Source organism: Aythya ferina (genome assembly GCF_964211825.1).
Source record: "Aythya ferina genome assembly, chromosome: 2".
NCBI classification, from domain to species: Eukaryota; Metazoa; Chordata; class Aves; order Anseriformes; family Anatidae; genus Aythya; species Aythya ferina.
The window spans coordinates 63,335,937-63,351,967 of NC_140297.1; the positions used below are offsets into that span (position 1 = coordinate 63,335,937).

At 41.1% G+C, this 16,031-nt stretch overlaps 1 protein-coding gene across 2 annotated transcripts in view; it reads right to left on the bottom strand.

Moving 5' to 3' along the window:
• Positions 1-3,339: 3,339 nt before the first annotated feature.
• The window catches only part of LOC311433166 (uncharacterized protein), a 140,345-nt gene continuing 127,653 nt past the window's right edge, over positions 3,340-16,031 (bottom strand). For both annotated transcript variants that reach the window (XM_084512021.1, XM_084512020.1), the window contains 2 exons: positions 7,300-7,385; positions 3,340-6,432 (listed from right to left, as the gene is read on the bottom strand). In XM_084512021.1, coding sequence (XP_084368147.1) covers positions 7,331-7,385 — 55 coding nt within the window. In that variant the 3' untranslated portion in view covers positions 3,340-6,432; positions 7,300-7,330. The remainder of the gene's footprint in view (positions 6,433-7,299; positions 7,386-16,031) is intronic.

Sequence of the window (16,031 nt, forward strand, 5' to 3'; positions counted from 1 at the left end):
GGCTTTTTTAGCCCTTTATGGCCGTGTTTCTTCCCCGACAGCCACCGACCGGCCTCGGTTCTGCCGCGGAAGACCGGCAGAAGTGCCCCCGCCCCAGCCAGCAGAGGGCGGCAGCGGCCTGGCTCCGCCGACCCCCAGCCCTAAAAGCAGCTGGGGAGGAGAAACAGGGAAATAGGGCATCCCCGCTTCTGGTTCTCAGTCCCCCTCCAAGAAAAAAGCTCCCCCAGGCACCAGGCGGTTGGGTTTTTCAACGCCTTGACCTACTGCTGCTGTGTGGACTATGCGTGGCACATCATAGGACAACCCATTAAATTCTTTACATCTCACTTCAGCAAGAACTGATGGCACAGCCAGGAAGCCCTACTGTCCTGCATCGACTTCTGACCTCTGCCAGAACAAAATGTACTGTTGGTCAACTATTACATGGCACCTGAAGGCCAAAACCTGCAAAATGCTAGCTCCAATCTTGCAAGGAGCTGTGCCTTGGAGTGGCTTTCTGCAGGTCAGAAGTCCCCAGGGATTTTCTACAAAACCACCCTCCTGTGACACCCAGGCCTCAGACCACAAAACCACATGCTGGGGCATCAGTGGACTTTCCTGTGGCTTTTTGCCCTGAGGGCTCTGCAGTCACTCGTGGGGGCTCTTACACCCCACACAAGGGCTGGGGGCTTTCTAGAAGGAGAAGCAGCCTTTGGGTCTCCCCTTAGGTGCACCGTGTCAGTGACACACGGCAGCTGAGCAGATACTTGTGTGTGAGGCACAAAGTGACACGACTCCCCGGAGTCACATGTCACTGTATTTAATCTAATGTAGTGTTGACTGACAGCACACCTCAACAGCCTGGAAGCAGGGCTTCCTAATGCAGGGCTCCGCATAAGGTCTGAAGCTTCTTCACAGCAGGAATTCCCCACAATCAAGAGACATTTCCTTAAAGCCATTGAGTTTTGGGCCTCCCTCCTATGGTAAAAGCCATGGAGAAGCTAGACTGAGTACTTCACACTGGGAATTGCTGTTTCCTGTGTTTAATATACATTTCAAAGCACCTTATTACACTGCTTTACTAAGGTAGAACTCCAAAACTGAAAGCACAAGGTCCATATAGATATAATTCTTTCTACATGAAGCCACTTATCAAACCATTCCAAGAGTTTTTTATGGCTGTGTAGTTTATTGAAAGAAAGACAACAGCAACACCAGGTGAATGGCTGTTCAGTTGGCAGCTGAACTATTTTTGTAACACTGAGTTGTTTTTTTCTGTGTGTACATGTACCTGCGTTGTGGTACCTGAAACAAAAGCAAGAAGTGTTTACAAAATAGAAAAGGGCATTGTAAATGTAACTGAGATGTACAAGAATGACTCGTTTACCTCAATTTCCACTGTTAGTGTAGGGCCAGTTTCCCTGTATGCTTGTCTGGGGGGTTGGCTTGGAAGATGAACACACATATACATGGTGGTAGACATATACATGATGCTTGGAAGAACATTAAGAATGAACACTATTTGAAACGCAGAATTTTTAACACCACATTTTTGATTTTCCTCTTCTGCCTCTCAGGCTCAGCAACAAAAATGATTAAAATTGATTTCAGCTGTATACTACCACAATAGTTGTATTTTTAAAAGGGGCGGGAGATTTTTTATTTTTTATTTTTTTTTATTTACAATGCTATTGTTATCCAATTTAAAAGAAAAAAAAATGAAAAAAAAAAATCTACCAGTTTCTGGGGACAAATTTAAGAACACTGTTCAGTTGCAACATTTGTGAGAAAGAGCAAAGAAACCCAGAGAGCATAGCCCAGCAAAGCCCCCTGTTTATCCATAAACAGTATTGCACCAGGAGTAGTAGTATTTCTGTTCTCCAAAAGACTTTACTTGGAATGCATACGTACAGAAGACCTTGGCTGCTATGGGCATTTCCTCATTTATGTAATAGTAGTGCCTTACATGGTGTCTTTCACCAAAACACGTGTTGTCATTACAACTGCTGCTTTTCATACTGGCGTTGTTCTTATGTTGTGGGTGTAAGATGTTCACTAAATAATTCTAGAAAGCCAGAAGAGGGAGCGCAGGAACAGAAAACACCAAGAATTAGGCATTTTAACTTGTATGGCTATTTCAGCTGGGACCTTAAAAAGACAACAAAACTAAAACAAACAAACAGAAAAATGTTTCCAGGAAGAATTCCTGTCCTGCATGGCTCACCTGACAAGGATGTATCAGGATCTTCCAGTAGGTGCTAATCACCTGTTGAAACCTGGCCTGGAGAAATCTCAGCTTGACTATCCCAAAACTGTAGAGAGCATCAGAGCCATTAATCACTTTTGCAGTGAAAACCTTAGCTCCTGAGATGAAAGAGCCTCTGACAATTTTTGAAGAAGTAGAGTTTTGTCATAGTGTTTCTGGCCAAGGCCTTGCTGAGGCACTGATTAGTCAAGATAGCTTTTGTTACAACCACTAGCAAAGATGGTTGGATTTTACTGTGCTTATGGACTTTATGAATTGCCCTTCATAACATCAGTATTTTATTTGTATATAATACAATTACTACAGAATCTTATTTGTAACCATCAAACCACACAGAGGTGCCAGTTGGGATACAGAAACAAAATACAGGGATATTGTTGCATTTTGACTTTTTTGAAGTCACAGATAAATTTATCTTTATTTTGACAGTGTGAGCTATCTCTTGTGGTTGAGTGAAAACATTTATATATGCATGCACACATGTGCATGTAAGGCCTATTAGATATTTCTGAATAGGTCCTGAAGATCTGACCTAAATTCACAAACAATGACACTGATAAAAATGGACTGTATGAGAAACTCCAGGCTTGTTTTTCGGTGCCGCAATATGCTTGCAGATCTCCATAGTCTGGCCCCTAAATTATAGCTTCCAGTTTGCGCTAATAGACATAGATATGTATGCATTTTGTATTCATGTATACATCAATGTGAGCATCCTAGGGAAGGGCATTCAAACAAGGTCACTATGACATGAGGATTATTATGAGTCGGTTTTAGTATATCTATTCAAGCTGAAAATCTGCTGCTTTAAATACATTTCTATACAATATACATACAAAAAAAAAAAGGCAACATTTGCAGAATAGCCAGCCTAAGGAAGAAGTAAATACATCTCATAAATGACACAGTTAACCTGTGAACAACCCCACACTAACAAATAGTTTAGGTATTTTTATGCATTCATTTTTATCTCATCTGGACATAGATTTACAATAAAATCGATTGCTAAAAGTTATAATTAGGAAATAATATTTATAATCATCACACCAATTATGAAATTTTGCAGATAAAAGCAGGAAAATGAAGAGGTCAAGAATTGCTCTTAGAGTGTTCATGCCATTAACCTATTGTACTTCTACAAAGAAAACCACATCTTTACAAACTGGTTTTACTGTCATTTACTTGCTGATCTATACTTTAGCATGCCTATAAAGGACCTCTTCAGGAGCTCATGAGCAATAAAGTCCAGAAGCAATTTCATTACATTGTTTGAAGGAGAAAAACTTGGGAAGAGCTAAAAGTTTGACAAGTTAAAAAACAAAACAAAACAAAACAAAAAATACCAGACAAATAGTAATGCAATGCTGAAGCTCAGCAAGCTGCAGATGGAAACACAGCTTCTGTCCTGTCTCAGTGAAAGCAGTTATTCATTAAAGCTGCCCAGTGGCTGTCAGAGATTGGTCCTAACTATAAATGTTTAAATCAAACTAGGCATTTTGCTGATAATGTGGTCCAAGCCAAACTTCACTTTTATTACTTTAAGCAGGAGTTCAAGGGAGTTAGGTAATCTTCAGTGTGGAACAACTGCAGTAATACTTCCTAGCTTTATCATTTATTTATTCCTAGTCCTCTCATTGATTTTGATAAGAAATTCTGCACATCAATTTTAACACCAAGGAACCTGCACAGTTCTCACCATGGTTACTCCTGAACCTGGGCAGAGCAATTTAACAGAGAGAAAAGCTTACCACAGCATTGCTACCAACAGGAGTGACCACGTGGGGTTTTCACTCTCCGTTCCCAGGGCTCAATTCACCACTCATGGAAATGAGCAGAAATCTCTCTGTTGATAGGGTAGATGTCTAACACTGGTGGCTTAGCCACAGTGACTGAAGAGAGGTTAGCAGAGATGGCAAGAGAGCTTGAATCCATCGCAGCTCTGAGTTCAGATGCCCGGCAGGATTTTGCTGAACGGAGAGCCACTAAAAGAAGTCCTTGGAGAAGACAGAAGAGGAATTCTAATCATTTTTTCAAGACAGAACAGAGTTGTTTGCTGCATGCCATGTCTCTTTTCCACCACACAGTGACATTCCTTACATCTGTCATCAGATTAACATGTTATGATGAAACCTCCTGCTTGTTGCAACCATATTTAAGGATCGATATCTTTTCAACTCATTTTGTTTTCCTCCTTTTGAAAGGATAGAGCTGGGCAGTCAGGGAATTGGGACTCTTGAGTTTTGACTCAACCCTGAGCCCTTAATCCACCATAAAACTGTGGCTTCAGGAATGCATTTCATATTCTTTCTCTTTCTTTCCTTTTCTTTTGTTCCATATTTTTTGACCTTGTTAGTTTAAGCTATAATTTTTCCAAGACAGATATTTTCTTCTCTGTATTTTTGTAGATAACATAGATTTTAGCTCCAATTTCATTTAGGGTCTCCTGACACAACTCCAGCACAGCTATTGTTAATAAAACCAGCCTTGTGAAGAAACTCACTGCATTGTGATTTACCCAGTTTGCCATCTGGTTTGATTTGTAAGTAATAACATCACTGGGCATTGCACAAACCATAGAAAACTTAAATGTGAAAAGGCCTGAAACTTAAAGGCTGCTTACTCTTTCTACAGGCTGCAAAACTTCTTTAACATGCACCAGATTTTCAGTCACCTTGCATTCCACACAGGTTAATATTTGATAAAAGCGGCCTATTTTAATCAATTGAGCAGCTGTGTTGTATGTACAGTTGAGGTCTGACTGATGAAGAGTGATGTCACGTACCACTACAGATCTTTAATATTAAAAAACACTTCCATCTTTTCTGGGCATCAGCAGTGTTATTTATTTTGCAAAAGGCTAGAGAGACTTCAGCTAGCAAGAAAGCTCAACGCTGCACAAACTCATGATAAATGCCAGTCCTTCTCCTAAACACAGACTTTAACAGACAGTGAAAACAAACAGGTACAGAGAGTCTGATAGAAGTAACACAACGTCCTTCTCCTGCAACAGCACAGCACAGTTCACTATCAGTGAAGGCCAAATCCTCCTGTCCCAAATTGAAACACAAAGAACACTGCTGCACTAGTAAACCCTTCCAAGGACTCACTCACAAGTCTTATGACAGCTTTGTGACTTTCTTGCTGCAAATAACAGACTGTTTTTTCTATCACCCACTTTAATCCTTTCATAATATTAATTGATAAACAGTAATTGCTGACAGCAAAGTAGCAATAAAGTGTATAAGCTCACTGTATGCTGGATGCCCACTTTCCTAATACAGTGATTGACTTCAAATGCTTCACTGAACGAATTCACATGAGCAAGTGACATTCCAACAGCTGCAGATGCAGTACAAATATACTCGTGAATGCATTTCAGCATTTGCACTTAGCCTTTCCCCCTTCTGTGTTTATTATTCCATTATTATGGAAAGTCACTTTGCCTATAAAATATTTTGTTCTGCTGCCATACTTCATTTTGCACATTTCTTGAGAAGTGCAGTGTTCATGGCGGAAAGTAACTGTCCATCACAAAAATATCCACAAGACTTCAGCGCCAGTTACAAAGCGATCTCCTAAACACCCTAACCCTTGAACACGCATTCTTTAGCATGATATCCTAAATAGCGTTCATTTTGGACAAACGTATGTAAAAGTTGGGCCACAGTTTTTGAAACAACCCACTTCAGTGTATGTGACTCTTCAGAGAAATTGCAATGCCATAAATAATGTGTTTGATTCACATCATTGTTGGACTGCATATTGATTTACAGGAACTTTGAGGAGCTGAGGCAAAGGTCATGTAGGTAACATCCTCTCATATTATAAACTGATGGAGGAGGATTTTGGGGCAGGTTTTCTTCCCAGATGGCAGTGATAAGGGATGAGGGGAGGACAAAGGTTGGGTAGGGCTCCATGGGTCAGATCATGATCCAGCGGCCTCAGTCCAGAGCCTGGCATTTAAAGAAAAACTGCAAACTGGTACTTACAATAACGTGTAAGATGATGTGTTTATACAGCAAATTATCTTTGCTGCAGAGCCGGTAACCTGCAGCCAAGGGGCAAGGCAGATGGCTGGAGGCTGCAGTCCCTGAGGTGCCCCAGCCTGCATCATCAGAGTGTGAATCCAAAGCTTTCATTGCAGAGCAATCACCGCTCTATGAGTGTCACAAGTTCAGTTCCCAAGCCTGAAGTTAGACAGGAGAGTGGTTTATTTGCTGAAATGTGAAGTTCTGAGTCAACAAAAACTGTTCATATATTAATATCAAACTTGATGCATACTTTAGGTCAAAAAATGATTTATTTTTAAAAAATGCGAGTTTTTAATCTGGCATTTCTAAATGACAGAACAACAAATCTCATGATCTTTTAAGACTGAAGCTGACTGAAGTTCTTTAAAGCAATGCATAAAATGAAATGAAACATTTTATTCAACACAAAATATTAACAAAAGAAAAATGCATGGGAGCAGAAGGTCATTTTGATTAAAAATAAAATATTTTTCAGATCAACTCAAAAAAATTTAGAGCATGGGAAGTATTTTCCAGTTCAGCTAACAAATCAGTGGACACTTTTACTTGAGTAGCTCTAATTCACACCCTTTCTAATGGCATAATATTCAAAGGATTGAGCACCTGCAGCTCCTATTCAAGTTGAACATTTAGTATTTATAAAGTCAATGGGAGCATCTGGATGTGCAGCACTTGTGAAAAAAAATCCAGCCTTTCATTTGTCAGGAGTGTGTAAGCAGGGTTAGAAGTGCCTAACTTCACACACCCCCACCTGGAAATGTTGTTGACTACTACAAAAGGATTACAATTCTCCTGCCTCACAGGGAGCCTAAATTCCTGCCCCAGGATGCAAGATGCCCCTGCTGACTTCCCACTCCAAACTGGGAAAATATCAGTCCTCTTATGTCACAAGGACCAATTAGTCAATGTCTCTAAAGCTTTCTGAAGGTGAAAAGCATATCTGCTTTAACACGACAGATGGCTATGGTTTTATTTTAAAGGTTTTCTTTAAAAAGAAAATATTTGTTTTGTGAAAGCACTTACTCTCTTCACTGTCCACTAGTGCAGACGATTTTCATTTTGAAGCAGGGTACAGATGGAGGAACAGGATGGCAAATCTTCTGTTCTGGCTGTGAGCATTCAAAGAGTAGAAAGTTTAATATTGATCTACTTGATGAACCAGAGTCCCCCACTGTCTTGCAGTAGTGTAAAATATAATAAAATGCTGCCAGTTCTGCTTTCTCATCTCATTCCTGTCTCTGATAGTATTATGGAATACCTTCCCACAAGTAAATGAAGTACAAAACCTTTGGGGATTTGGATCGTCTCTATGTCACTGAAAGTAGCTTACTAAACTGTGTTTCCACACCTGTCCTTGTGCCCTGCTGCAATTAGCGTCTTGCACAGATCCTTGAACATATGTTTGCTTTGTCATCCTGTGGAATATTCCACTACTCTACACAAAGCAAGCTGTTGAGGGCTTTACTGAAAGCAATAATGACTAATGATTTATGATAAATTCAGTGCTGTGATCTTCCTCTGAAAAAAATGTGTGCGGCACAAGAACAGCAAGAAGACTGCTCTCAAGCTTTTGTTAATTGGCTTATCAATTCTGATGCTCTTCTCAGGAAATATAGCCTCATATACCAGCTGTGATGTATGGAAAAACACAGAGGAAAAGAGCGCAACAAATACAGGCAGGACTTTGCAGGTTGAATTTGCTAAACATATCAAGCCTGCCCACTCAAACAGCACTTTCAAAGGGACAATATTGTAAAGTCTGGATTACTCCTACAAACATCACATCATTATAGTACACTCGTTGATAAAGGGTGAGATAAACCTTCTAAAGGAAACGACAAAGATCAAAGATGTTTCTTAGTGGCAGAATACAATCTTTTTTTTCCTTTTTTTTTTTTCTTTTAAGCTCATAAATAAAATAAGTCATCCCCCCCCCCCCCCCCAACATGTTTTCAATAGTTCTGTTTTCTGGGAAACTTCTCTGGGAAATTTGCCCCTTCTCGGACTTTAGGGCTGGCCAAATTACAGGAAGCTTGAACATGCTAGGATTACTTGATTTTCATGTTGTTTTTCTTCCCTTCTTCCCTTCTCCCCCCCCCCCCCCCTCCCCCCTCAGTTTTTGTCCTTCTGTATATGTTAGGTATACATGTGTTAAGAACAGCTCTTAGTCCCCGCTCCTGGTGAGGCTGCACCTCGAGTACTGTGTTCAGTTTTGGACCCCTCGCTACAAGAAGGACATCGAGGTGCTCGAGCGAGTCCAGAGAATGGTGACGAAGCTGGTGAGGGGTCTGGAGAGCAAGTCCTACGAGGAGTGGCTGAGGGAGCTGGGGTTGTTCAGCCTGGAGAAAAGGAGGCTCAGGGGCAACCTTATTGCTCTCTACAGGTACCTTAAAGGAGGCAGTAGCGAGGTGGGGGTTGGTCTGTTCTCCCACATGCCTGGTGACAGGACGAGGGGGAATAGGCTAAAGTTGTGCCAGGGGAGTTTTAGGTTGGATGTTAGGAAGAACTTCTTTACCAAAAGGGTTGTTAGGCATTGGAATGGGTTGCCCAGGGAAGTGGTGGAGTCACCATCCCTGTAGGTCTTTAAAAGATGTTTATATGTAGAACTTAGGGATTTGGTTTACTGGACGACTTGTTAGTGTTAGATCAGAGGTTGGACTTGATGATCTTGAGGTCTTTTCCAACCTAGAAATTCTGTGATTCTACCATTGTGTTGGATGAACTCCCTGGCATCTGGGGGGTGACAGTTGACCTGACGTGAGCATGATCTTGGCTCCTTTTTGATTTCTCTCCTCTCCATGGGGAGCACTAGCAAGGAATTTAGTAGAGAAAGGATGAGGAGCTTTCTCTGAGAAGCATGAATTAAGCAGCCCTACTGTATCAGGCCACCTATTTGGAGATGCAGTTGGTCTTGATGCTGCTCTTTCAGCTAGGAGCTGGACCTTTCTGACTTCTTCATTTCTTGTCATGAATGCTCATCCTCCTTAGTAGCAGGTAGGTATTACCATGCCAAAAGAGGGAGGTTCTCAGATTGCAGTCCCAAATCCACATGGTTCAATATCGGGTCATGCTGCAGGCGTGGTTGCTCAAGCCTTAGCTTGAAATGCTTCTCTAGGCTAAGGATTTTTGTGTGGCTGAAATTTCCCCTGTACCTACCCACTTTCTTATTGCTCCTACTGAGAAATCAGGCAATTATTTGTTTGAAAAAAATCATGGTCATCAAAAGAAACCTCACACACTTTGCCACGATTTCAACTGGATATGATCTACCACATAAGGTCTTTGTGTCTTGTCCTGATGCTGGTTTTATTAGCTACATCTTCTACACAGTTAGCTGAGTTCATGCTGTGTCCTGTATTGTTAGTCAAATACTTCAGACATCACAGGTTTTATATATATATATATATTTATTATTATTATTATTATTATTATTTTTACATTAGGCAGATGTATTAAAGCAGTCAGCTTTGACACAGTTTTATTTATTTTCAAATAGTATAACTGAAGTTATATTCAGAGAATATCACTAAATTGCACTGACAAAAGTTAAACAACAAAAAAAGACAAGCTGATGGAATAGAAAACTTTGCTCATCTATACTTAGGCCAAAAGCTTTCTCTGCATCTTTTTCTCAGTGCTTGTTATGGCAGCCTTGTTTGACTGTTCCGTCACTACTTCTTTGATGTGTCATGCTTTTCATATGCTTAACTTTCCTCTAGTGAATGCCTCAATGTCATTCCATCTTCTTGTATTGTTTACCCCCAGAAACCTCTCTGGATCACAAGGAATGAAGTGAGCCTGTTTACAGTTGGTCTAGTTCAACAGTATTTATGGCTTGACTTCCCTGTAGCTGGTTCTCAGTGTTATAAAGATCTGTCTCATCACTGAGGTGATTTAAACACGTTTCATTTTTTTTCTCTCCTCTGTTGTGGATTTTTCTCTGAAACCGCTGTTGAGAAAGGGTAGAAGATAGTTTCCAAAGCAGCATTACAGTCTCATAAAGTGGGAAATTAAATCTGACTTAGGAGTCCCCCCAGACAGATGAGCATCATTCTTTTGCAGCAGGATGACCCACTGCCTCAGTGGCACTATCCCCAGCCATGCCAGTTTTTCCTTTTGTTCAGATGTACTTCCCTAAATATACTTCCTCTCACTATTTTGTTCTCCATCTTTATCTGAACTGTTTATCTTGCTGCTTTATCAGTCATCAGGTCATCTTTCTCTCTTATTTAGTCATCACATTTGTTCAGGACTTTGTGGTTTTGAAATGATAGCAGGGGACTTATTTTATCTCAGAAAAGCAGCAGCTCTGTGGCCCTAGCCCTACCCCCCCTTGCATCTTCTGTCACCTATCTCATCATCAAAGAGATGTTTAGACAAGAGCCACACAATTTCCTTTCTTTTTTCTCCCAAGCTCTTCCTTCCCATGACTTACTGCCATCCCATTACACCAGCTCCTGGGTTCTGACACCAACACTCATCAATAAAACAACAAGACACAGGCACCACACCACAAAATCCAACTTAGTGTTTTTTACATAGCTGATAAAATGTTGCTTTGTGCTCATGCTATGCATTGGTAGGAGCTTTATGCTCAGTGACGATGAGCTCCCCCATGCTGCCATTTGGATTTTGCAGTGTAAATTCTTCCATATAGAGAAAAAACAGCCAACCCCACTGGCAGCTGCTTGCTTTTACACTGCTTTGGGCAGTACCTCTTGGTCTATTCCTGCAGCCAGCACAAAAAGGAATTACCTCCCCCATGATGTGGGGAATCCCCCTCAGCCCAAAGCCAAGGCTTGCTGGGGATGCAGCTCCCTGTAGGTCCTCTCAGCCCAGGACCACAAGGAAAGAGAAGGGCTTTGGGCACCTGCTCCCTGCCCTCCCTACAGGCAAGAACAGCCCTTTCTTCTGTTGTACCACCCCAGAGTTCAGTGCATTCAAAAGGGTCCTTTTTCTCTCCTTTAATCTGTCACTAAAGCCCATTACAAACTGTAATTTGGAAAACAGTAAGTTGCTGAAGCACTTCAAATATATTTTCCCAGGGATTAGCTTTATACAATCACAATATCAAAATGAGGAGCCTACAACATGTGTCAAAAACATGGGCATCTCAAGAGAAGTGGGAAGGGAGTGTTCATGCTGGTTTGCATCATGCAGTTTGATGCCCTGTGTGTTGCAGTTCACTTGTGAGCCTGAGTGCTGCCAGCTGTGCTGTAATTAACACAGCATGCCTGGCACAGAGCAGGCAGGCACTTGTTCTTGGAAATCATTGTGTTGTGTGTCCTTCCCCTTCCCCCCAGCTCCAAGAAGGGCTAAACAAACTGTTACTGGACTTTTATTCTTTTGCAAAGTCCACTTATTAGCATGCTTTCTACAGGTTTTCTACTCGCTCCAAGGAAAAAGAGCTCTCCGTGAAATCTGAAGGTGTTGAAAAATCTATTTGCTCCCCCTCTAAATAATTTAGAACTAAAGCCATGTGGGGTGTTTTGTTTTCTTAGCCAGATGGTAAGAATGAAAATACGAAGAACTATTGCTTTATAGAAACACTATGGGGAAAGGGCTACATAGCTTCTGAGGGTGCGGACGGGCTACTGCTGCCAAAGTACTAAAACCAGGTTACAGAATGGATCTGGTGTGGATGAGGAAATCTAATTACTTGCTGTAATTAGTTGCATCCTAGTATGAGGGAGGTGGATGCTGGAGTGGTATGGCTCTGCAGCCACCCATTAAAATCAAGAGGCCTCACTCAATTGGTTTTCTCCAGCGGGGGTCTGGTCCTTGGCTGCCTGCTGCAATCATGGATTTTAAACAGACCTGTCTGATGTGGGATGTTGTACATACTTGCAAGAAAAACAGAACACTAGTACGCTTCTACAGGATCAAAGAAACTGTATTATTCCCAGCCAAGCCTTTTGGCTCAATCTCTGGGGTATTTTCTCAGGATGAAAGGATTATAGATCACACTATTGACCTAAACTGTACAATATGCAACCACATATAATTTTCATAGCAGTTCATTTCTGGAATTTGTGAAAATCATATGTTTTTACAAAACCCGGTATCCTCATAGTACCTGCACAGCTGTATCAACTTTTTGCCCATTTCTCTCTACAGTTTGTTCTCAAGAGCCTTTTAGTACATTTTCCCTAGGTGATAAGCAGTTCAGGGCTAGTTCCTTTTGAGGTGTTGCATTTACAGTTATCTCTTTGTGAGAGATAGAAAGTAGACCTCAGATGAAAGAATACCCTTGAGGAGAGTTCTGGAAAAGGCAAGAAAAAATTGGGATCTGAAAAAAAGGGATCCTAAAAGCCCCTAGGAAATGGCTCTATAGCTTTTAGCAAGGTTACTGGGGACAAAGGAGCCTAGGCAAGCTTGATTTATTCTGCAAAGCCTATCACTGAAACAATTGAGAAACAATATGATTCATAGGAGAAGGATTCACACTATACATCTGCTCACCTGGGGACATAAAGCAGCTTCAAAACATTTTCACCTCACATGAGAAAACCTAGTGGCAGCTGTTCCCTCACTCTTGTTGCATTTGGTGTAAACTCAGAGTGATCTCATAATTGACTCAGGCTCCTGATCATGCTTGTCACATATGGATGCTACTGAAAACAATTAGTAATTAATTTACAGAAGATCAGAAATACTGGAAAAACATTATTCATTCAATTAAGACAACTGGCTTTGCTGGCTCTGGAAGCATAACTGCTTATTAAGCAATAGGAATGGATTTCTGCCCTGTTCTTCTTTTTCCCATTTATTTCCTTAGGCAAGAGCATAACCCACAAATGGGATCTACACTAAGATGTTCTGCTAGCTAGAGGGGGCACAAATCACTTGGAAAGGCAAATTTAATTTTCCCCTGAAGTTTGCTTTTTTTTCCCCAGGAGAATGAGCAGCAAAGCTTTTAAAATATGGATGAGGGAATCCAGGCTCCAATCAACCCAACCAAAACCTTGCTACTAATTTCAGCAGGGCCAGAATTTCCATCTTAATGAAAATGCCTTTTCATTTAATATTCTCAACAGGAACTGCCACAGTAACATCATTAGCAGGCCTGCATTCATAAATGTTGCTTCTAATTTTTCCATGTCTGCCTGGAGAAACCTCAAAGTACCAACCACGTGTCCTGACAGTGGTGCAGCTTTTTACAGTAGCACAGCTGGTGGCTGCTGCTTGGACAGAACTTAGTACAGTTTTCTTCTGTGCCTAAGAAGCAGAACAAAGCAGAGCACAATGGGCTGAATTTGGTATTGTTTTGCTATGTTGGAAATCCAGAGTCACTCCACTGGGAGAAAGGAGTATTTTTTTGGATGTCTCATCTCCAGGCAGGAACAGAATTTGGTCTGGTATCATTACACTTCTCATAGCAGCAGTGGCAAATATAAGGTTATTGTATTTTTTTTTTTCCTTTGTTAATACCTGGATGAGTGAACAGTACCCTACAGCGTGCTGGATTGCACAACTAGAAGCCTTCTCAGAATTTTTTGTTCCAGCAGAACACAATGTCCCTGGGCAACTCCTGCTTTCATACCATCTCTTGCTGCAGAACCAGCACAGTAATAAACCTGTTGGAAAAATAAGTTCCTGGCTGTTGACCAGAAGGTTTGTCCTAAAGGCCACGGGCAGGAGGTCTCTCCATGCCCATCTTACTGCTGTTTCTGACCAGCATCACACTGGGAGGCAGCACAAAGCCACATGAAACTTTTTTTTTGTAATTTGTTTTGTAATGTGGTACTTGGGGGCCCCTAACCCCTGTGGTGGGGCACAGTTCCAGAAGCCAGCACAATGCTTGAGTCCACCCTTGTTTTCAGTCTGCATTTGTTATGAAAGCATATCATACTGGTAAGTATACCAGTATACCTACATGAAGAGGTAACAGGCGGTCCCCCAAAACTTTTTCATTCCTCCTTTAATCTACATTTGATTTCTTTAAGGCTTTTTTTTTTTTTTTTTTTTTTTTTTTTTTAATAAGAAAACATATTTGCACTAGCAAAACACAAACCACCATTACTCATCCATCATCCTGGGGAGTGAAACAAATGTACCTTCCTAACATCTATTTTCAGGTCTCACTTGAGGAAATCTTATGAATTTCTTTTATTGCTTATTTGATCTTAAAGGGACTAAATACAATTTATCTTCTCTAAACAAAAGTCCACAGAGGAATTGCAGATTTCATATTGCAGAACTGATAGGCTGGGATCCATAGCTCTGCCTTAAAGGTCAGCTTTTTTTTTGTTTGCAGTGTTTTTAGGTGTTCTTATATATCTGAGCACTAGGAACTGATGCTAGTGGTCCACAGATAACAAAGGTTTCTTACCTGTGTCCTGTCTTGAGGAATGCTATTAGAATTTTCTATATCAGCAGCTTTTCCAGGTTTCATATTATGCTAGTTATAACCTCCGGGATGGTTCAGGGGATCTGAAAAATACTAACCCTAGAAAAACATAACTGCCTAGGAAAGGAAGAAAGCAAAGTAGACTTATTTTGTCTCTGATAGCTTTCTTTTCAGGGAGCATCAGCTGCAGAACAGCAATACAATCAATAAAGACATCTAACAGTTTCCTCTGGTCTTTGCTAGTTCACTGACATACAGTACACATTCACTATGTGGTCACATAAAAAAGCTGCAGGCATACAGGAGCACAGGAGAGATGCTTTGTTCTCTATATTTCAGAGAATGTAAGATGTGTCATAACAGATTGTAACACTCCTGTATCCAGCATCTTTTTCTTAGCACTGACCAGAACAGATGCTTTAGAAAAATGTGGCAAAATTATAATGCATGAGAGCAATGGGTTGTGCTTTCCAACAGTGAGAAATTCCACTGTTATACCTGCTACTGATGCTGTACCTCCAGAAGCCCAGCTTTCCATCACCCCTAATTTAGTAATCGTTTGATACAGTGCTGGAGCTCTTCAGCACTGGAGCACTACCTGCTCAGCGGCATACTTTGCATGAGGAAAGTTTGCAAGAACAAAGCAAAACATTGCAACTTTCATTGTTTACGTTAAAGAAAGACTAACTGAATATCGGTGAGAAGTAAGACTATGTACATTTATCAGGTTACTAGCCTCCGGCAGGATCCCTCTGAGCAGATTTCTGCCCATGAGCCATACCTCAGTGAAGTTCACATTAGCTTTAATTGCACATCTGAGCTCTCAGCAAAAGACTGCACTGCTGTTGATGGTGGAGAAAGCAGAGCTGCCTTAGTTCCTCCTAGTATTTGTGACTGGCTTCCTCCTGTTACAAAGAAAGGAGAAGTGTTCTTGTGTGCGTCCTGTTCTGGGAAGAGTGACAGGGCTGCAGTAGCTGTCAGTCACTGAGCTACAGGACATTTACAGTGAGCTACTCAGCTGCAGCAGGGCGGACAAGAAATACACAGTGCTTCATACTAGAGCTAGAGTGAAATTAGGCAGCCTCCCCTTCTGTTTAGCTGAGAACTTGGTGTTCCTCTTGCAGGGCAGCTAAAATAGTAGTAAGTATTCAATGCTGGAATCATCTTTGATGAATAACGAAAATGTTAATCTGCATCTCCAAATGTTAATAAAAATGTCAAAATCTGGGCAGAGTAGGATGTTGCCTAGAGCCACTTATTTCAATGAAAGTCAAAAGAAGGAGGGAAAGGAGAGCAAGAATATAAGTGGAAAAGATGCTTACTGTAGCCTAAGGAGAAAATAAAGTGGTTCACACAGTGGTAAGGTATAAGTGCATTTAAGTATTTTTAAAACTAGCCATTGGGA